Source organism: Dinoponera quadriceps, unplaced genomic scaffold (genome assembly GCF_001313825.1).
Source record: "Dinoponera quadriceps isolate SergipeBrazil2010 unplaced genomic scaffold, ASM131382v1 scaffold9, whole genome shotgun sequence".
In the NCBI taxonomy this organism is placed as follows: Eukaryota; Metazoa; Arthropoda; class Insecta; order Hymenoptera; family Formicidae; genus Dinoponera; species Dinoponera quadriceps.
The window spans coordinates 196539-218632 of record NW_014554295.1 but is presented as its reverse complement, the minus strand read 5'-3'; the positions used below and the strand labels follow the sequence as shown (position 1 = coordinate 218632).

At 40.3% G+C, this 22094-nt stretch overlaps 1 protein-coding gene across 1 annotated transcript in view; it reads right to left on the bottom strand.

Annotated features, from left to right (window-relative positions):
• The window catches only part of LOC106744446 (metabotropic glutamate receptor 8-like), a 112651-nt gene that overhangs the window by 50696 nt on the left and 39861 nt on the right, over window positions 1-22094 (bottom strand). Inside the window, exon 5 of the mRNA XM_014619240.1 lies at window positions 4236-4367. Within this exon, the coding sequence (XP_014474726.1) occupies window positions 4236-4367 (132 nt within the window). The remainder of the gene's footprint in view (window positions 1-4235; window positions 4368-22094) is intronic.

Here is a 22094-nt window from a genome sequence, read left to right as displayed (position 1 = left end):
AATAAACACATATAATATCATATTATATGATATTTATATAAGAAAAAAGAAGGAATATTCATATATCTTTCTTCTCGTAAGATTTATGCTCTGCATAAATTTTTCCAGATCCTGTTCAAGACGTCTTTTTATTCTCTAACGAAATTATTATTAATAATCCCCGGTGCGCCTCTTTCTCGGGCGATTTTCAATATTCCCGATGCGGCGATGCGGTAAACGGCTCGTTGCAATTCTGATCAGCGTAGTTGCAATTCGGGGCGCGACGAACAGTTTGCTGCCGGAATCAATCTGAACACCTTAAAGCTGACCGGCGAAGAAACGAATCGAAATGAATAAATTAATGACAGCCGGTCGAATAAAAAAGGGCGTTTAATGAAAGGTCGCCAATTGGCTGCCAATTTCGCCCTTAATTGCGCATTGTTCGGCATCAGTGCACCGAACGATAATACAGAATGGTAGACCGTGGCCTTGCGCAAGATCGAACGGTATTTACGAGACGAAATAATTCGAAGTTCATAAAAAAAAAAAAGTAAACAAGAGAAAAGATAAACTAAATCGGAAAGATGCACCGCTATCACGCTTGATGCATAAAATTGTCGAGACTGTCGAAGTTCGTGCGTTTGTTTAAATCAATATTAAAAGTTAATTTTTCAAAAAATTAAGTTTCTGTACTGTTTCGCGAATTTTATGAAAATGATTCATAAGCGCGAGGAAGTCCAAGGCATTTGCTTGGAAATCCCTAACATTACAGTGAAATGCCGCGTTAATGTTTCTTACCGTTTAATTGCTCGAATTAACCTCGAAGAAGAGACTTGTACTTTGTTACATCGGTGAACTCTTAAATTTGCCCTTTACCACGAGCAGTTGACGTAACGCGAATATGTACGAGGCGCAAAGGGTTAATTGCGTCCTACGGCGCACAAAGGAAGAGCATCGCATAACGATCGAGTGCAACGAGCGGCTTCATACCGGCAATCCTAATGAACGAGTTACGTTTGCTATGTAAATTGAATGCAACGTGCGCAAGAATCTACGATGTGGCATTAACCCGAGTTGAAAAACATATAAAATAACACGGTTATTTTCCGTGGGCGTCCGAACGGTCGAAATTTTTCATCCGTCGTTGTGAAATGAGTGCGAATTATTTTACTTTCTCTCGCTATTTATTAATGCGTGCTTCTTTCTGGCGAACGTTGCCAGTTAACGTAAGGTTTCGATAAGTGAATTTGAAAGACTAACCCAACAGGAATATAGCTCGAATGCCCTTTGGAGGTTCGCAGTATTATCTTTGCATCCCCGAGAGTTTTTCTTACATTAATGCCGGTTCAGAGGAATCCAACGGAATAAACTCGAAAGAACGAAGGCGACTTTATTCTGGTAAATAGCACGTGAAGAGATTTTAATGGAAATGTTGGAATGCACCGTTGAATTGGATGTTATATATATATATATATATATTTTTGGCTTGGCACCTTCATTTACGTCAATTTCTTTGAGCGAAGTCGCAAAGTGGCGAACGAAATCGCAGAGCGAAATCTATCGCGGATGCCTGTCTTCCTTTCGCGGATGGAAACGCGCCGGTGGAAAGTGAACTGAAAGGGGCATTTGGCTTCCGCCGATAAACAGAGTGGGAAGTAGTTTTCAAATTCAAGTGGGTCGTTATAAAATAATGAGGATGGGCGCGATAAAAGTGTACGTGCAATAAAATGCAGGGTGGCTCTCAGAGCCACAGCTCGTTCACGTGCAACGGTGCATTTCACGTCTTCTTATCCGATATCTTTTCATCTGCATTGATAGGTCCCGCGAGTTTAATCCGCGTACGCGACGAGCATTGAAAATCCCGAACTCTCGTCATATAGAATACACTACTTCCGTTTGTGAATTTCATCGCGTATAACGTTAGCCGGCAGATGTAAAATACATCTTGGAAATCGCTTCAAAAGCGTACGTAAAAGTACCGACATGTTTAAATAATATTTCCTTGTGAAAAAGGAATATGCATCTATTGTAACATCAAAATATTAAAAAAATAGATCTTCCAAATTATTCAATATAGATTCATTTGTAAGAGAACATACGAAGAAATCCAATTACTATTTTTTTTTTTTTACAAAACGTATGTAACGTGAAATAAGAAATGTTAGAATTTCAGATTGTTTTATACAGAGATTATCCCTTCTCCATATATTAGAGATCTAAAGATTTGATCATTTGTTAACCCAGCTGTTCGTCTATTTGCCCCGAAATCGTTTTTATTCCCTTGTTATATTATTATGTGATTTTATGTGATTTGTGTGTTCTGGCATTTCACGATTTTGTTTCGTAACTCAATTAATTTGATGCCAAATTAAACAAAATAAACGACATATAAAAATGTAACAGGGAAATAAAAGTGATTTCGAGCCAAACAGAATCCGAACAGAAGAGCAGGGCTAATATAGTTAAATCTAATCGATTATTATTCTATTCGGGCGACGGAATGGAACTGTATTCAAAATTGAATGGCGGACTGTGGATTTGGGTTATCCGGGAGAAATCTGCGAGATATAATCGTTTGCATTTCGACAGGATCCGCGACATTCCGCGAGAGATCCATTCACGCATTCGACGTCGACGGCGGATCGATGAAGCGTCTCGACGACGACGACGACGACAGGAGCTTCTTTAGCAAGCCGATTTCGCGCGGATCACCGGGTTCCTTTTCAACGAGTTCGTGTTGCACGACGTCTTTTGAAGGCGCCTTGAGAGCCGTGGTCCTATCCCGAAGTCTGATAGGAACGGGAACGGCGTCGCAGAAGAGTGGCTCTTCCCGAGGGTCGTCATGGATGAATGACTATGATTGATAGTTGTGTCGACGTTGCGTCATCGTCGTTACCGGTCACGAAGTTTCAGCAGTGTGCCTTCCTGTTTTACGAAAAAATCAACGAAATTTCTCGTTCCTCCTTATCGTCGTTGTCGTCGTCTTCGTCGTCTCTCGCTTTCTCGTTTTTCACGTTTCTCTCTCTCTCTCTCTTTCTCTCTCTCCCTCTCTCTCACTATCTCTCTCTTTCTCACCCTTTGTAGCCTCTGTATCAAAGGAAGCTACGTTTTCACACGTCCTGCAAAGACCTGCCGATACCCGGCCATGCTTTACACGATGTTACCTTCCTCGAAACGGCTATTTTTCGCTTTTCAATCGCGATCGACGCGCGTGGCATGACAACGTCTCGAATCGTCCGCATAAAGACCGAAATGAATAGGGAAACTTTTAGAAAACTCTTCCATTAAATTCTTTCGTATTTCTCGCCCCGCACGGGGTAACCCAATTCGTTATGTGTGTAACAATCAAAGTTGCCGACGTGATGCGCATAGCCAAATTGTTTTCGCGACATGTTCCCTATTGATAATATTTTTACGTGAGAATTACATCACCGAAACGTTGTTATCTATAGATATGTGAACGAAAAGCGATCGCGATTATATTTATGCTGTATGCTTCTTCCCTTTCTCTTTTTTCTAATACTCTCGATAATTTAACTTGAAATTTAATTTAAATTGAAATTATTATGCTGTATTTTCAATTACGTCACAAATTAATATCATATTAAATATTTAGAAATATATATATATATATATATATATTTCTGTGCGCGTGCGTCCATCACTACAAAACATACGTTGCTGCACGGCGTAGGTAAGTAGTTTCGTAATATTAGAAATACTTGGGCTCTAGTATAATGTTTAAGCTTTCATTTAAGACCGTGTGCAAGTTTCTAGCACGTCAGGTTTGTCCGCTACGATTTTTCCAAAATTGCCAAAAATGCGTTTTTTAAGATTTTCAACCCTACTTTTCCTTGAAAGCGTTACATGATAGGCAAATGCTGAGGGCAGCATCGTTTCCAGCGACCAAAAACCTACGGGAAACCACTCTCCTTTTTCAGGAAACTTTTAGGATGTCGGCCAGCGTAATTAAGGTTAATTATTGCCCGCATAATAATAAATTTAATTTTCATAAATTTCGATTAATTAAATCAATGACTTCATTAAGTTTTTGTGATAAATTATTTCGAAAAATTGAAATAATCCGATTGACAAAAACATATTCCGTTGGGGAGGAGGAGGGGTGAAAGGGTAGACAAGTTGAGTTTTGCGAAGCAAAGCGCTACTGGAGATACGCACAAGAACGTCAGTCTTTCTATCGATTTACCGTCCATTCGCCTGGTACATACAAAACGGTCGATGACTTGGATACTTACTCTGAAAAGCCGCAAGATATTGGCGACCATGATGGAGACCACGCTGAACGCAGCGCCTATCACGCCGGTGACCGGTTTGTAAGGAACGTAGGTGGGCGTCTTGCCGTTCTCGCACTTGTATTCCGATATGTCCTGAAATCAAAAAGAGAGAGAAAATAGACGCATGACAAGAAACAAGTACCTTCCGTCGGTCACGCTGACACAATTCTGGGGTAATCTCGTAATTGGGAGGAGCATCAATTTCTTTCCGACATTGTTCTGTCCGCGCGAGTGGCACGAAATTGCAGTTGCAAATGGAGTACTCGCGCTCCTTATTCTCCTCCTCCAACCGTGGCGCCGTTTAATTACTAGAATATTATTCTAGATTTCGCAACATCCCTTTGCCGGGACCGCTTAATGGAAAATGCACGCCGTTGAATTTCCATGCGTTTCCCCTCGCTCGCGGGGGCGAATTCTCGTCTCTCTTCTCACGAATTCACGGCTGCACGAATTCTCGGGTGTCGCGACGGGTGAAATTTGGCGGCGAAGTCGCGACGCGAATTCGTTTCGTCGCTCGCAACTCGGTCACGCTCGTTAGACGCTTTCCATGGAAGCACGTTGGGGGCGGCGTTACGCTCCGCGGCGGATTCGCAATTAAGGAATCGGATGTAATTTCAATTCGGCGCGGTAGCGCATTTGCCGTTACTGCGTGCGTCCCGTTCGGACAATTGCGCGATTGCACTTCTACCCGCTCTACTCGGCGGTGAACGGCGAAAGAGTACTCGATAAACAAACAATTACGAGCCATCCGCTAATAGAATTTTTAATAGAATGAATTCCGCGCGTCCCGGCTTTACAACCGTGTTCGGTAATGACGATTTTCGCATTTTGCGTCAAGCCATTTTCTTTTTTAAACCAGACGAGATAAAAACAATCGAAAGCCTCGTTCAAAGTTTCAGTTAATCGAGAAATTACTCATGTACATTTCTATTCATTTGTAACACATTTTTTTTACGACGTGCATGATCTCATATATGTATATGCTCTTCAAAGATCTTTTTGTGTTTACGAAAAATGACAAGCGATAACCTCGAAAATGAGATAAAATGCCGAAGGTAACGTCATATTCACGTATATTTCGACTGGAGAGTGTCATCATATTTGATGGATTTACTAAAAACCATCGTTCAAACATTCAACGAAGCAATTATAAGCCACTCGTGCCACGCTTAAGAAGTCATGCGACATTATAAATTTACCGTATGTCCACCATATAAGTGCTTCAACGGCTAATTTAGTTTTGCCCCGCTGTCCGCTGAGAATTATTAATTAAACATTCAGGTGTATACGTATAAGGTTTATAAAGTATAAATATGTCTTGCGATGTTCGCACGAATGAGGCAAGCTTATCCCGAAATTTCATTGTGGAAATACACGAGCAATTGTCTCCATGACTCGTCAAAGACTTAGCACAAACATTAGACATGGATCGTTGTTAAGAGAAGCCCATCGCCTGTCATAATTGCAGCGGTGCTGTACACATAATTATTAAGTACGACACGAGAGTCTAAGGGGGATTGTCATCGGCACGCATTGGCGTGCCGAAACAACAAGCGCCTGTTCGGCAATGCTTTCGGAACCAATTATATTCCCCGCTGGGTGTAAGCCCTCTGAACGGACGGCACTTGATCGACTCGGTCGCTGTTCAGCGTCGACAGAAACTCCCGTTGACGCTTCAGCGACGGAGATCGTCTCGCTCCTTCCTTCATAATCTTACGGTTAATCCTTTAAACGTAGCGGAATATCCGGTTTAGCGGTCGTTTAGCGTGAAACGCGCTAAATATATCGAGCCGCTTGATTTTTAAGCCACGCGCGGAAATTATGTATTCGCGTGAACCGAGGGATCAGCCATGAGGCTGGGGAAAGAAAGCTACGAGCTTAGTTCGATCAATTTTGTGTCACGAGAGCTTGAAGGATTAATTTGAAAATCTTGTTATCGAGCCGCAAGTATCACAATCGGCTTACCTTGCTTATGTTTTTTTATCATTTCCATCGGATATCTATGAAACGAGGTGGAAAGAGGGAGAGAAGGAGAGGGAGAAGGATATATATATATATATATAAATATATACATTCGTCTCCACTATTTCTCAATCTTCGTCTCTTTATTTTAGTGGATAGATATTTTAACCTTCGACACATCATCAGAATCCATTGGACCATTAAATCGAATTTTAGTTTCCGAGTTTCTTTTTTGAGTTCTAACGGTGTATGTCTAAAGATTGATGTTTTCATGCTTTTTATTCTTTCTTCGAAGTCTTTGAAAGAACGACAAAGGAAACGTTTACTTATCTTCTTTTCTTTAAATAGGACAAATGAATTTCTGAATTAACTCTCTGTTATCCAATAGATACACGAAAAACAAGAATTAGCTCTCGCAGTTACAGTTAAAAATTAGCTCTTACGGCTAAAAAATAACAGGTAAAAATTAGCCATAAATACATATAACATAATTGAGATTTAGTTAATTTAGTTAATTTTTTGCTCCCATAGCTAAAAACTAGATCTGGTAACTAAATTTCATTTGTATGTGCGAACAGCTAATTCCTTTTCCCCGTGTGCCATCCTAATATTTGACCATTTGTTCTTCATTGCTTTTCATGTATTTTAGTACCTGGTCCGTTAGCCAAGTGCTTATGAAAGAACAATTGTTTCAAGAAGCGGTGGAAAATAATGGGGAAAATTAGCGTGTCTGTGAGATACATTACAATCATTTACGGATGAGAAATATTGTGACTAACGTTGCGCGACGTGCAAATTCGCAGTCGCGAATACCAGCGCAATTCCGCGGCGGGAATCCGCGTAACGATTAAATTCGATTGATTTTCGAGGTTTGCGTACCAACGATTTATATTTACGATGAAATTTCACGGATTCAACGTACGAGCCCGACCGACGTGGAGCAGCGCGTGCAGTTACGGACACGATTTTATCGTGCATCCGCAAGCGCGCTTGCAGAGAGAGACGCCTGTTCGCGGAGCTTTTGGCGAAAGTCCCGAGGATCCTTGGCATGCGCGCGCGCGCGGGGTGATTTAAATATGATGCAGCGAACGTCACACAGATGCGTGTGTTGTATTTCTATGAGAACGCTTCTGCATAAATCCTTTGAATGCATCGCGCCGACGCTTCAGGTTATTCAAATATATCGCGTGTGTCTATGGCCGGCTCATGACATATTAATGCAGCTTTTTTTTTTCGATGCAACTTCCCGCGTGCGTCCGTACGTGCGCGTGTGTGCTCGGATATGTGTGTGTGTGTGTGTGTGTGTGTGTCAGTCCGCGTTAGCGCAGTGACAAGCATTAAGTAACGCAAAATATCGTGACTGAAAGAAACGGAAGAAAAGCAGTGCATTTATGAATATATTACGTGCGCTGCAAACGTGTTCCATTACGCGCTATGAATAAGTACATATTTTGCCGTGCAATTTATTACCAATTATTTATGACTTGTGTAATATTTATGATTTATGTGATGATTTATGTAGTAATATGAGAGAGAGAGAGAGAGAGAGAGAGCACAACACGGTTACAGTCCATTCGAAAAATTCCTTCACAGACTCGGATGTATTTCGTGTCGTCCAAAAGTAGAAGAAAATTATGGCGCGCGAGACGACACGGGTTTCATTCTTTATGTTTCGTCTAGCGGGGTCTATTGCTAACAACTGAGCCAATGGTGCGTGTTGCGATGATTATTCGTTATATAGATTGGCATGACAGATATAGATATAGTCCTATTCGAAATATTGTAATTATTTCGGCAGAAAGATTCGCGTTATTAATTCTCTCTAAACAGTATAAAATTTACACAAAGGTAATATGGATACAAAGGTAGACAGAAAAACTATAATTCATATATATGTGAATATATATATATATATATCTCTTCTGTAGCGCCGACCTTTCAACACGTCACAAAAGAAACTTGAACATATTTAATTATCCACATTAAACGTCCGAATACGTACAAACATACAGCGAAAGATTTTACGTACTCATGATTACCGTTGATATCGTAAAGCATCTATCGGTTCCTAAGCGCGCAATTTACGATTAAACATTATCCATTAATCTGAATCGTTTGGGGTATCAGTTATGGCCGACATGATGAACGAGCTGTAAGATACAGAGGAGCTATCAGTCGGCAAAAACGTGATGGCTCTTGAATCATGGCATCGGTCCAAAGTGTTCGGTATCCTGAGAGTGAGTTTTAAAAGAGGCCGAAAACCAGAAGAAGCTGAAGATTTCGTACCTACAAATCCGTAGATCTCCGTTAAAGGTGGTGGTGTGTTTCCCCTGGCAAGATAACGCCTCGCGCGTTCGTACGTTAGAAATAAATCCAAACACCGGACACGGATATGCATTATTCACGCCGAGGGGATGCATTGAATCCGGGCCGGGAAACAGAAAAGACGAATTCGACCGACCGATGGCTATAAATTAAACGCATTCGCAATATATCGGCAACGAGTTTCCGACGGATCCCGTGTGGGTGACTTTTGCGTAGACGCGATTTTTCAGAACGAAGAGATAGATCTTTGAAATCAAATAAGCAGACCCCTTTGTCCCGGAGGAAATAACACGATGATATTCTAAGTCAGAAAAGTAATTCCCACACCTCAATGAATTGTGAATGTTATACATGCACCTTAACGTTATGAGTATTTGGCGTGCAAAATTTCGAAATATATAGTGCGGAAAAAAAATATATTTATATATAGTATCAGTACACGTTTTATACGAAAAGACATTTTCATTCTGTTATAAAAGATACCAATGTTTATAAATTTTGAAAGAGGCGGCTTCATTGAAGTAGATAAATATACATGAAATGAATTTTGAAATCTGAAGATTCTTTTTTTTTAAGAATGCAGTAATATATTGGCTCAGTAAAAAATTGTGACAAGCAATTGCCCTTGCTTCTCGTTCAGGCACCACGCTCCTGGGAACAGTTATCACGTGAGAATCGTAAATCATGAAGTATCCAGTGAGAGTCGTAGATTTTTAATTTCGTACCTACAAATCTAATTAAGATAAATTAATTAAGATAAATGGGCTCGATTTAATTTTCTATGATTTCTTCCGAGGCAAACGTTGAGTGGAAGATCACAGATAATGCCAATGATTACTTGATCGATGAATAGCTGCTTTCCACCGAATGCAATAAAGTTACATTTGACTTGAAAACCGGGAGGACGTTTTTGACTGATCTATGATGAACGAGCACTCTCTTTGCGTAGGGAACGTCGGATATATATTTGAAAAGAAGATGTATTTTCGCTTATTACGCCTGTGCGGAGGTTAAAGTAAGCAGTCAACGAGAAGACTGTTTGCTTCTTAGATGGACTTACTTGCCTTTTAACTACATCAACATAGGATATAAATCGGCAACGGATGTTGGAACCGCCCGAGTCTCGGACGCGGAAGACGAACGACGGATTCAGACGGGGAGTGATTTATTTCTAAAGGCCCTAACGCACGACGGGATAAATCAATGTAGCGGGATGATCACGGAACGGTGTGTAATAGCGTGACAATGCGGAGTCGATGAATATTGCACACGCGGAGGCTACTTTTATAAAAATCTACGACTCTCACTGGATACTTCATGATTTACGATTCTCACGTGATAACTGTTCCCAGGAGCGTGGTGCCTGAACGAGAAGCAAGGGCAATTGCTTGTCACAAGTCGCGAGAAAATAAATGGGCTCGAACGAGTGTTATACCTCGCGTGAAATCAAAAGGTGGGACTTTCGGCAATTGCGGACAAGAGGGTGATTCCTTATGCGATGGGTGGTGCCGCTTCCTCCTTCTCTTACATCGCTCGCGAGATTACGCAATCCGGTTTACATAGTTTCTAACGTGGAGGAACGAAAGGAAACCGTTACTTGTACGCTATTTCCCGCAACATTCCCTTTATTCATAATTCATGGAATAATTAAAACTTGTAATGTGATAGATAATTAAACGTGATAGAAGACGGTATTCTCGTCTGCCGGTAAATTAACGCGAGGTAAGCTGGAACATGTACATACTCGGGAAGATTCGGTTAAAGTTTCACGTTAGCGAAGCATCGTAAAATGCATTGCATATCCTCTCAACCGGGGAGATTTAATACTGCAACGTGACATATGCAACTGTTGTAAGTAAAAGGTTCCACAGGCGATTTATGTAATTAAAAATTTTAATTAGCTCGCGGTAAATTGAACGGAGAATGAAATTTTAATCTAAGGTTGAAGGAAAAACGCAAAGCTCTTTCTTAATAGAATTATTATTATGTGTGCCGGTTAAGAGAAGTATTAAAATTGCGGCCCTGCACTAAGATTCAGGATCGAAACGGATGTCACCGAAGGATCGCTCGGTATGCCATCCAGTGCAACATAGTAACATGTCAATCCCAATTTTTCCGGTGCTGCGACGTACAAAATTTATGCCGCACTTCATTCCTCTGAGTATCACGTTGCCTGCGGCCGCACTTCTCTCTCGTACTCTTTCAAGTTTGTGAGATAAATTCTCGGTGTGAATAAAAAGGAACCGGGAACGAGAGAGTGACTTATATGAATTTACTACGATTCCGTGAATCTTATTCAAGTGGAAGTGCTACTCCACGCGACGAATATATTCCCGTGTTGAAATTTTTCCAGGAATACTATAGAAATGCTTTTGAAAGAAAACACCTTGGTAATGACGGAATCATTTGTACATTCGGTTCTTTTGATGCTATTGGCAGAAATTGTTTTCCCGAATCTCGCTTTTTGGATGGATTTCATGAAAGAGTGAAACGAGTATATTTCACGAAAAAATTATCAACTTTTAAAGTAAATTTTTTTAATATTTATGCGGAATCTACAGTATTAATTAATTAATTAATTTTTCATAACAACGATAATTAACAATCTCTCAATTAATTGCTAGACATTCATTTTTACAAATATAGAAAAATTCATCTTTATAAATGTAAAAAATTTTTATAAATGAAAAAAACGTTAACAGGTGAATGTTATGTTTATGTTACTACTATGATACAATACAGTTGATTCACTCAATACTATGATTCAGTTAAGAATTATGTGCACGGTAAAAAAATTTTATGTAAATAACGGTCCTCTGAAATGTTGATGTTATTTTAATAAGGTGGATACATTAATTTAACATAATTTTAAACATATTTCCATGTTAAAGTGACATAAAAATTTCAGTGGACCGCCGTCATTTACATAAAATTTTTTACCGTGTGATTATCCCGCAAATTATTCATATCGTATAAAATATAAAAACGTTCTTTTCCACGATAAGCCATTTAGAGCCATTAAAAAGCCTGCTTCTTAATTACAAAACAGCGGCTACTCGTTCTATTTAAAAGTCATTCGAAATTCTATCTTGACGTGAACACAAATTCCCGATAATTCCCGGCACGATGAAATTATAACGTGATAAAACACGTGTCCATTAAGAACATTTATATTAACCAACATACATATTGAAACCATATCGTGAATCGACAGGCTATTTTGAAACCCGTGCCCGGTCGCTGAATCGATCTAAAGTCCTTCCATCAAAGTAAATTGAACTCGCCGGCGACGCAAGTTAAAATAACACAGCGGCTTGAGCGCGACTTTCACGCGACTTTCGTTGTACAAGTTTCGGCCCGCAAGAAAATATTAGATCGCAAACTGCGAGCCATCTTTCGCTACGATCGTTCCCGTTACGCGCACGTAACTAGTCCGCCGGCACGCTTCGAAAACCACCACGGAAACCACCATCGAGCGGGGTTTCCGTTTTATATCACGTCCGGCTGGCACGTGACTCACAATTAGAGACATTCCTCTATCTCGCGCACACGGTTTTTCCGTGTAAAGTTTTCCCGATACCCCACCCGTGTCAATTGAACGTGGCCGGCATTACGTGGAGAAAGGGGAGGAAGGGGAGGATAGTGGCGGCAGCCCCTAGGATGAAAGGCGAATTCACAGCGTACGGATAGGGGTTGAGTGCGCCGATCGAACTCGCGAATTCCGATGTGCCTCATCGGAATCTTGTCGGTTGAGCTCTTTTACGCTCCAGCCGCAGGATGGTCCTTATCGGAGGGGGCTTTCTGCCGACTAGCGCGCGCTAACGACGGGCCGATGATCCTAATCCTCGGCGCTCGACCTCGGAATATCGATTCCCTCCGCGTAATAAAGGGGAGTTTTAACACTCCGGGCGGATATAAATCTTTGGGACGATTACCGCGTGTCGGCTATGACCAAGTGTAGAGCCAGATTTATTTTAATGAATGAAAGTTTCGCCGATAATTCGTGTCCTTTATGTGCCGATTAACATGGGATCACGTTTGTTACCAGCGACGTTGGCTAAGACGAATTATAGAAGATTATAAAAGAGGATCCGATGATAGAAGTTCAGCATTAATTTTGTAGTTTAACTTTATTGTTACCTATTTACCTCGACATCGTGTGATTGATTCTATGAACAAATTTTTTATTAAAAAATATCTAACATTATACTTAATATAAATATATTTCTATAAATGTGCTATCGTTAGATACTGAAATGGCATACCAGTAAATGCGAACGGCACGATATCGTCGCGATGTAACTGAATTTTTTATGGATCGACCGGAAAGATACATCAAAGATAATTCGGGCTGCAAAGGGCTAAAGACAAGTAAAATTCTTTTCTTTCTATCTGATTATCGCGACTTTAATTTATTCGTCGATCGATTTAAGGAAATGGAACGGCGATTTGACGATGTTCGTTCGCTTTTTTTCTCTTTCCTTCTCACAGCTTGATTTACTTTCTCATCGATGTCGCGCAGTGTAACAGTCCCGAGAATCGTTTGAGTTTTCGACCCACCGAAATTCTGCGGACTTTATTACGGCTCTTCGTCAGCTTGCTGCCCGGTATTGCAATAACCTGGTCGCCGGGCTCCGCAAAAAAATTCAGGGCCTGCCTCTCATTTGTCACGCCTCGACAAAAAAAGGAGGAAGCAAGAAAACATGCGGGACATCCGATACGTGAACGCCGATAAAAAGGTTCATCACGCGCGCGCGCGCGCGTTACGACGTCATAATTGCGAGAGAACTACAACTTTTCGCTGTAAAATTACCCATAAAATATTTCCCGCAAATCCTCTGCGCGCAGATTCAGCGTCGAATGCGCGGCGCAGTTGTGGAATTTTTTTTTCAAACACAAATTCGCGCGACACTTCGTTGTTAATAATTTTTCGCTCTTTTCACCTCATCTTCCGTCGAAATTCGGCGCGGCATTTTTTGCTCGCGCGGCAAACAACTTTCGTCATTGTGGATTTTTACGTTTCACGAAAAACGGAATGTGTCTCTGTCGCTTTTCGCGTTTTATGTTTCGCGGTCCCGTTGCTTTTCTCGCAACGAAGAACGGGGTCGTTTATCAGTATCCCGGGGAACGTGGCCTGGCGCGAAGTGACAGGGAAAGATACTGCAACGCTAAATATAACTTTTATGGTTTTAACGCAATTAACAAAAGGGAGAGCAGAATCCCGCGAGAACGGTAAAGAACGCCACTTTTTTTTCCCACTGAGGAAGAAAAATTACTTCCGATTGTCTGTGGGAAATAATGCATTAATATATTGCTGATATTATATGTACATGCATATTAATTTGTAAGAACTAGTAGATTCTCGTTGAGATCGCTTTAAAATCGCGAGTTTGCGTTAAGTAATTTGGAATCGATAGGAAAGTCCGACAGAACGATTCTCTTTCTCTGGCTGTGTGGTGATTTTTTGATTTCTCCAATTCATCACTGAAACGTCTCGAAGCGCTCTTCCGGCGAACTTTTTCATGAAAACGAAGTAGCACTTCATTATTCATGAAATAAAAAAGGGAAAAAAATATGACGGTTGAGATGCAGAAATGCGAACGTTTCCGTATAGCTGTCTTGATTAATTTATTATGAGAGGAGACGCGCGACATTTCCATGTCACTCGTGATCATGTCAATTTCTATGAGATTACAACAGCCGACTACGTTCGAGGCCGTAGAAATTTATTTGACGGGAGAACACGCAATTTCCGATTCATATCGGATTCTTTCATTGGCGGCCGTCCGTAGATATCAAAAAGTACTGGTTGGTCGAATCTCCCTTTCTCCCCTTTTCTCTCTCTGTCTCTCTATCTCTCTTCCCGCACCCTTTCCTCTTCGACACATCGTGCCCCTTCGAACTCGGGGTTAACTGGACCCGGCTGAAGAGCTGGATCGATGACGCGGAATAGTCACTTCCAATCTATGAGTGTGGAGGCTCGATTTATACTACGCAGACAGCAATGCTCAGTAAAGCAAAAAGGATGAATTTCTCTTTTCTTTCTGACCGGTATTTTTCATCCGACATATCGCATTCTCTTCCGAATATTTTTTTTTACTATTATTTCCGAACAACTTTCTGGGCACCGCGTGGCCAAAATTTTAGCGATTAACTATTTTTAATGTTAGTGATTTGGTACGTACGAATTAGCATTTTTATTATAACTTCAGCGATTGGTTTCTTGGACAGGAAATAATTAAAAATATAACGTAATTAGTGTATTACTTTTTTCTCAACCGAGGGAAGTGTGTGAGTGACTGTTGTGTAACTTTCTCTAAATACATTTGATCATAAACAAGAAGAAAATTCATAATTTTTTGTTAAGTACCACGCGGCGGAGAATGAATTAATTCTAAATTGTATCGCCCCAAAATGAAAGAGGTAAAAACTGTAGCAGACGGTGCTTCACTTCCAGACTTCGTGTAATTTACTAGTGCATAAATTGCTCCCAACAATTCGAGAGAACTTCTGTCGCTCAATTACTTTCTTGCGTAAATAAAAAAATGATCTCGTCCTTTTCCCTAATCGTTATGTAAAGCAAGTTCACCTGCAAGGGTATCGTTGCGATAATCATTGTCGACAAACGACCACCATCAAAAGAAAGAAAGAGTGAGGGAGGGAGGGGGTGAGGGGAGAGAAAGACAAACTGTTTCCAATTTCCCCGAAAAAACAAGAGGATCCCTCGTCATACGTTTTTTTTGTTGTCTCTCAGACTGCCGGATCAAGGAATTTTTCTTCCGAATTTTATGAAAGTCGTTAAAACACACCGCGCCGACATAAAGCTTATCGTGCTATAAATGAGAATCCGCCGTCACCCCCCTCGTCGTCGGTCGTCGACGAGTCGTAGTAGTAAATCCAGACGTAAAATTCTACTTAGCGCGAAAATAGCGAGCGTAAAAATATGTTTGTCGCGTCGCCGCAGGTTGTTAAAGCTTTGGATTCGGGATGGTTTCGGGGGCGCAAAGGACATATGCACGACGGTTAATAGAGTATATACACTCTTTTGTAAGTAACAGGTTACATCAAACAAACGACCGACCATCCGGTTAACTAACCAACTGTTAATTTTCAACAACACAAGGCAACATATTATTTTAAAAAACTCCCGACTGTGCAATTTGAGGCAAAAAGTAAACTCGCTCAAAGTAATATGACGTCAGGTCTTTTTGATTTACGGTGGATTTTTAAAAATGCTCGTTAGCAGCGAGATATAACACTTAACATCGGGCACAAAGGAAGAACCGACCGCGTTTCAAATCAAACGACGAGTGAAAAGAAATGCAAATTTTCGATTTCGCTTTGGTGATATAAACTCGCGCTATTGATGTGATACTTCACCCCCGCTCCCCCGGGAAAACATCGCGCGCGATCCAATGGGACCTCGATGTAACGACGATAAATTCGACATCTACAGTCTATTAAATGTCGCTCCCTGAACGCATCGACTGTCATCGGAATATCGTTTTTACCGAAGTTGACGCGGGTTGGCTGGACCCGACGACGGATGGCTGACGTTTGATTCGTCGATTTCGCAAGGCGGTTTCGTAACGTGTATATACACATGTGCGTTGCCGGCAAGTGTCGGAGGTATCGATTCCTAAATACCGGCAAACGGGGAGTGTGTGTTTTGGAAGGTCACTTCGTTGTTTGATTAATCGATATGCACTCGGGATAACGCACAATATAACGTGCGTATAACGATCGAGATAATAACGGACGAGAATCGTGAAACGGGGAAACAATGAACGACAATTATCTAAGCGATAGATATATTAATAACAATAATCGATACGTATTTTTCTGCGATCTCTTAACAATAATCGATCACGATATAACAACACGTATTAGTATTATCGTGAAAATTAATATATATGTATCAATATATCAGTGTAATATTTTCATATTCAGTTGTGAAATAATACGAGTACGTATATATATATAAGATTTCCCGGTTGGCTCTCTTCTTCCCCATGATTTCTATCTCCAATACAATTTTAATTACAGCGTTGCGTAAAAGTGCGTTCAGACCAAGCGAACAAGCACGAACGAACGTTTGTATAAAAATCCGAAAAATGTGTATGTACAAATACGTTTTCTTTGATGTACCAATACGAGATCGAACACGTTCACTGATGTGTGCTTTTGGTGCGCTCGTATTTGCGGCATCGTACACTGATTTCTCGGACTCGTTCGCAGATATTTATTCATGCTTGTTTACTTGATCTGAATACACCTTTATATATCACGGCCGAATAATAAGGGGTGCATGTCCAATGTTGCATGTTTACACAACACACACCGTGGTTAAATTAATTAATTCCTTTTCATTAAAAGAAATAAAGTATACGTTTGAATACATTTAAATACATTTGATACTATATTGTTACATTATTTATTGGAAATAAACATTCTCGTGCATTTATTACGGTTAAATTTAGGTATATAAACATTTTCTATCCATTTCTGTGCCTGTATTATTTCATCTGCGCGCAGAACTGCAAAAATAACAAAAAAAGATCGCAAAAAAAATATGAATCGCTATAGGCAACAATAGCCGTGGCGAGAAAAACTTTCTAATTGCTACATCAAAAAGCTTTCGCTTCGTCGTATGTAAATTCTAGATTAAGGGTAGTATCTTCTATATCTTTTTCATTAAAAAAGAGAACATATATATCATATGCAGATACATATCACGACATAATTATAAAAATACGATTCTTAGGAAGTGAAGCCTCTCTCTTTTTCCCTCTCTTTTCTCTATACATAATATTGTATAAAAAACTCAGAGAGAAAAGTCACGTTGGTGCGCAGTATAAAAAAACAGATTCGATTATTTCAATTTCGTTTATACATCAAGAGCAAAACTTTTTCTTCAATGATCTGTTACGATACGTATTGCGTAAAGAACTGACCGAGCAAGAAGCAATATTTAAACAACGCAACTCGCGCGCAAATATCCAAATTGACGATTCGCGCGATTTCTTTTTAGAATATTTCCGATCCTTTCGTACCTAATTTCGCGTCTTCGTCGAAATCGAGATGGAAGCACTAATCGTATTACTCGGCGCTGATATTCGGCACCTTTAAGACGTTAAAGGGACGGGGAGCGAGTTGAGTGGAGGAAGATTGCAATGATCGATAGTGACGTCCCGTTGGGTTTTCATCGCGCGATATTTTCGATCTCTCGCGGGCACATACGTCAATCATCCTTTCTTATCCAAAGTTCTCATCGTCGAAGTGGTTTTCTTGCAACTCTTCAACGTCATCGCGGGAAACGCCGGGGTCGTGTTGGCTTTTATCTCGATAAAGTTCCCTGAATATTAACTTTACGGGCCGCTTTTGATTCTCTCCGCGCCGAAATGATCTCCGCTCCGAATGACGTGAATGAAAAGAGAACATAAGGAAAAGTGGCGTTAACGAAGTTTCGCGTTATTTGCGGACGTGGGGAGATCATCGGCGGAAGTTGCGCGTGAACGATAACTCGATAGCCGCATTGCGCGCCGAACTGCGAGTCAAGTCGCAAGACTGAACGGCGTATAATTCGCCACCGAGGATCATAACCGTGAGATTACCTTGTTCAACGTCCTTTACCATTCATCGCGCGCGGTGTGCAAGAATATTCCTCGTTATAATTCCTGCCGCATTGATTAAATTCAGCGCGACGCGCGCGCGCGAACTAACAAGGGAACGNCCCCCCCCCCCCCATCCCGCGAGAAACTTTCCCGGAGTAACTGGACTTGCTGGTAACATAATCCACGCGCAATTTGTTTAATTACAACTTGCCGCTTTATGAAGGCAAGTATAACGTCACATGTATGCAATGTGTCGCCGGAGAACTCGTGAAATTCAACCTTAGCAGGACGACGCCTCGAGCCGTCGTTCCACGACGGGCCAAAGGCCGGATACTTGCTCGAGTGTTTAGAGTTACTGTAAACATTTAACTTAGAACCGGCTATAAAGAGTCGCCCTGTACAGCGACAATATCCATTCAGGCTGTTAATCGTATCGCGTGTTTGTCAAATCTTTGTTTCTTACGGAGTTAATGCTTTTTTCCCCCTCTTTACATAAAGTCGATATTTTCTTGGAAAAAATGTCGAGACAATGATTACGGTCTCTTTGATCTATGTTCTACGATTTTTCTGTATTTACCTGCTGACTTAAATACTAAGTCAGTGAAAAAGCTCAGCTCGATTTTCAATAGTCTGATATACGTGTAATAGTATTGATATCGTTCCGCTGCCAGAACGTTGGCGAACAACATACATCGATAGTGATCATTTGATTAATGAATAACTTGCTTCTATTGAATGCAATGTAAAAGCAAATTCAACTAAAAAAACGAACCGAACTTTTTAGCTGACTCAATATGTATGATATATNAAAAAAAAACTGAAGATGAAAATGTGAACGTACGAAAATTAAAAAAAATCGTATGAATTGTTCCATTAATTTATAGTAGCAGCGCAATCTTAAACGCATTATACGCGTGATCATGCTCCCTTTCAAAGCGAATTGGATTAATATCATTATCAATGTATAATTTCAGATGGCTATTTTATATATATATCGCTATATATATATATATATATATATATATATATAGCGATATATATATAAAATAGCCATCTGAAATTATACATTGATAATGATATTAATCCAATTCGCTTTGAAAGGGAGCATGATCACGCGTATAATGCGTTTAAGATTGCGCTGCTACTATAAATTAATGGAACAATTCATACGATTTTTTTTAATTTTCGTACGTTCACATTTTCATCTTCAGTTTTTTTTTTCTTATTCTATTTTCCCGAGACATTTATAGTACATTGAGAAGTTAAAAACTAGTTATTCATATAATACAACTGAAATTTAATTACCAAACTTAGTTTCCAGCTGCGGGAATTAATTCCTTTTTCCGTGTACGATTATAGTCATAAAAATTAACTCTCTTAGCTAAAAACCAATGTCTAAAAACTAAACTTCAGTTATATTATATGGACATAACCACCTTTCATCTGTGAGACCTAATTCCTTGTTTTCGTGCATGCGAGACAAATATTGTGCGTGAAGAAATTCCAAGAAACGTTATGCTCGTGACTAAATAATACACAGATTGTACAACATTTTCAACTTCTTTAAATTACATTCTTAAATTTCTATATTACTGGATATTCATACATATTCTTTAGTTCACGTTGTTCAAGCAAAGTGTGATTTCTGCGAATTCTCGACTTTCAGTACCTTCCACCTCCTGCGCTTTTTGAGAACATCAGTACCTTTCGGGGATCTGTTTCATACGTATTTGCGCTTTCGTAACTCAGCGTCCTCCGTCGCACTCTTAAATCTCGCACGTCCCGGCATCTTCGCATCGTCCCGCGCTTTTTCGCGTTTTTTAAACCCCCGATGCTCGTTGGATTCCTAGATCCCGGTTAGCCGACCGACGACGATTTTGTTCTCCGGCACGGTGAGAGATTCCTCCGTTTCCCCCGTCGCGCACACACCGGTCGCGGTGACGAGCAAGTCCGCGGGGAAAGTCGGAAAGTTACTGAAATTGCATTCCGCGCGACACGACGTCATAAAAGTTGCACCACGAGAACAGCCGTCGGCGAAACTAGGCGGCTAAATCAAATATCGACAAAACTTCACGAGTTCTCTTGTAACAATAAGGGAATACAGCGACAACACAGTGGGATCCTGAGCGACTTGATTTCACTATCTTGAACAATTGCGCTCGCGTATCGGCTCCATCAACTTGTTAATATCTTTCTTCGTCGATAAAGCGCGCGAGCCAGTCGCCCCCATTTATTTCATGATTATTTGTCGAGTTAATATTATATTACTTTTCAATGTACTATATATGTCTCGGGAAAATAGAATAAGAGAAAAAAAACTGAAGATGAAAATGTGAACGTGCGAAAATTAAAAAAAATCGCATGAATTGTTCCATTAATTTATAATAGTAGCGCAATCTTAAACGCATTATACGCGTGATCATGCTCCCTTTCAAAGCGAATGGGATTAATATTATCAATGTATAATTTCAGATGGCTATTTTAGATATATATCGCTATATATATATATATATATATATATGGCACATATATCATACATGGCACGAGAGTATAAAATGTATTGAATAATTTTTACAAAATTCAATGTTTTCATTAATGAAACGATATTTCGAAGCTTTTTAATTTCCATATATTTTAGAAGTAAATCAAATCACATGACGAACAGCAATATTTGCCAAAGTGTACGAATGTTCGTTAAAAATTCTCGTAAAATTAACAAGTTGGACGACTCGTCATTTCTGCCCTCTAAAATTTGATGGCAGCGGTGTGCGATTGCAGAATACAAGAGAACAAAGCTATCAGTGAATGTTCTTTTCGTTTTTCTTTTCTTTCTTTTTTCTCATCATGCCGCGCGAAATATGCGGAATCAGATCCGCCGGCCTGTTTGCTGAAAGTAACACTCGAGTGAAAATACTTTCGGTACATTGCTTTCAGACTTCTAGAATACTTTGACGAAGGAGAGAGCGCATTATCGGAAACCGATATCCTGTATAAGAAAAGCAGACAGACTGTAATTACAAGACGTTACGTGATACCAATGTACACTCCGGCGAGCCATTAAGCAGTTTTTTCAACGTAACCTGTGGAAAAACCGTCCCAATTTAACGTTTCTCCGCAAGTATCGCGTTCCACCGTCTACTATTTCCGGCATGTGCGCATGCATTCGGAACGGTTCGAAATAACACGATTTTTCCAAAGAGACGTATATACAAACTTTTTGCAGTGTTTTTTCTGACACTGAAAACGTGCGTTCCGCATGCTCGATCGTTTCATTCTTTGGATATGAATTTGGTCAATCGTGATCGCGTCAAACTTTGTTTCGGAAGTTTCGCCGTAAATAAAAAATCAAGCGACGCGTATTCGTATACTATAAAAGCGCGATTGAAACATAAACTAACACCGTTTCAAACATCTCCACGCGGATATGCAATCTCGATGTACGCGACGCAAATAGAGGCGGCGTGTTTCGACTCTTTACTGATTTTTGTGCAATGACACTTTTTTGTCGAAAAGCCAGCCGAGATTAAAACCATTAACAAGAAATGGGACGACAACGTACGTCGCGCAACTCGCGTGACGCTCACTGCTTTTTCGCATTGCTGTCAGGCCGTCGATCAACGTAATGTCGTTAATATTAACGACGACGTTATTTAAATATCCTCGGATTTATCGAACAGATTTCTATCTCGCATAACGCCCATCCCCTCCCCCCGCAATATTTCATTCCGCGTTGCCCATTTTGTTTCTAAATCTAATTAAATTCGACAGAGGGAAGCTATCGAATAATGGGGGGATACGCACACCGTGCCGGAACCGTGAAACAATATCAGATTCATCCCGAAAGCAATTCTCATTACGGGGCAATTTATCATAAAATAATCTAAGTTAAATTAAAAGCGACCCACGAAACAATCTCGCG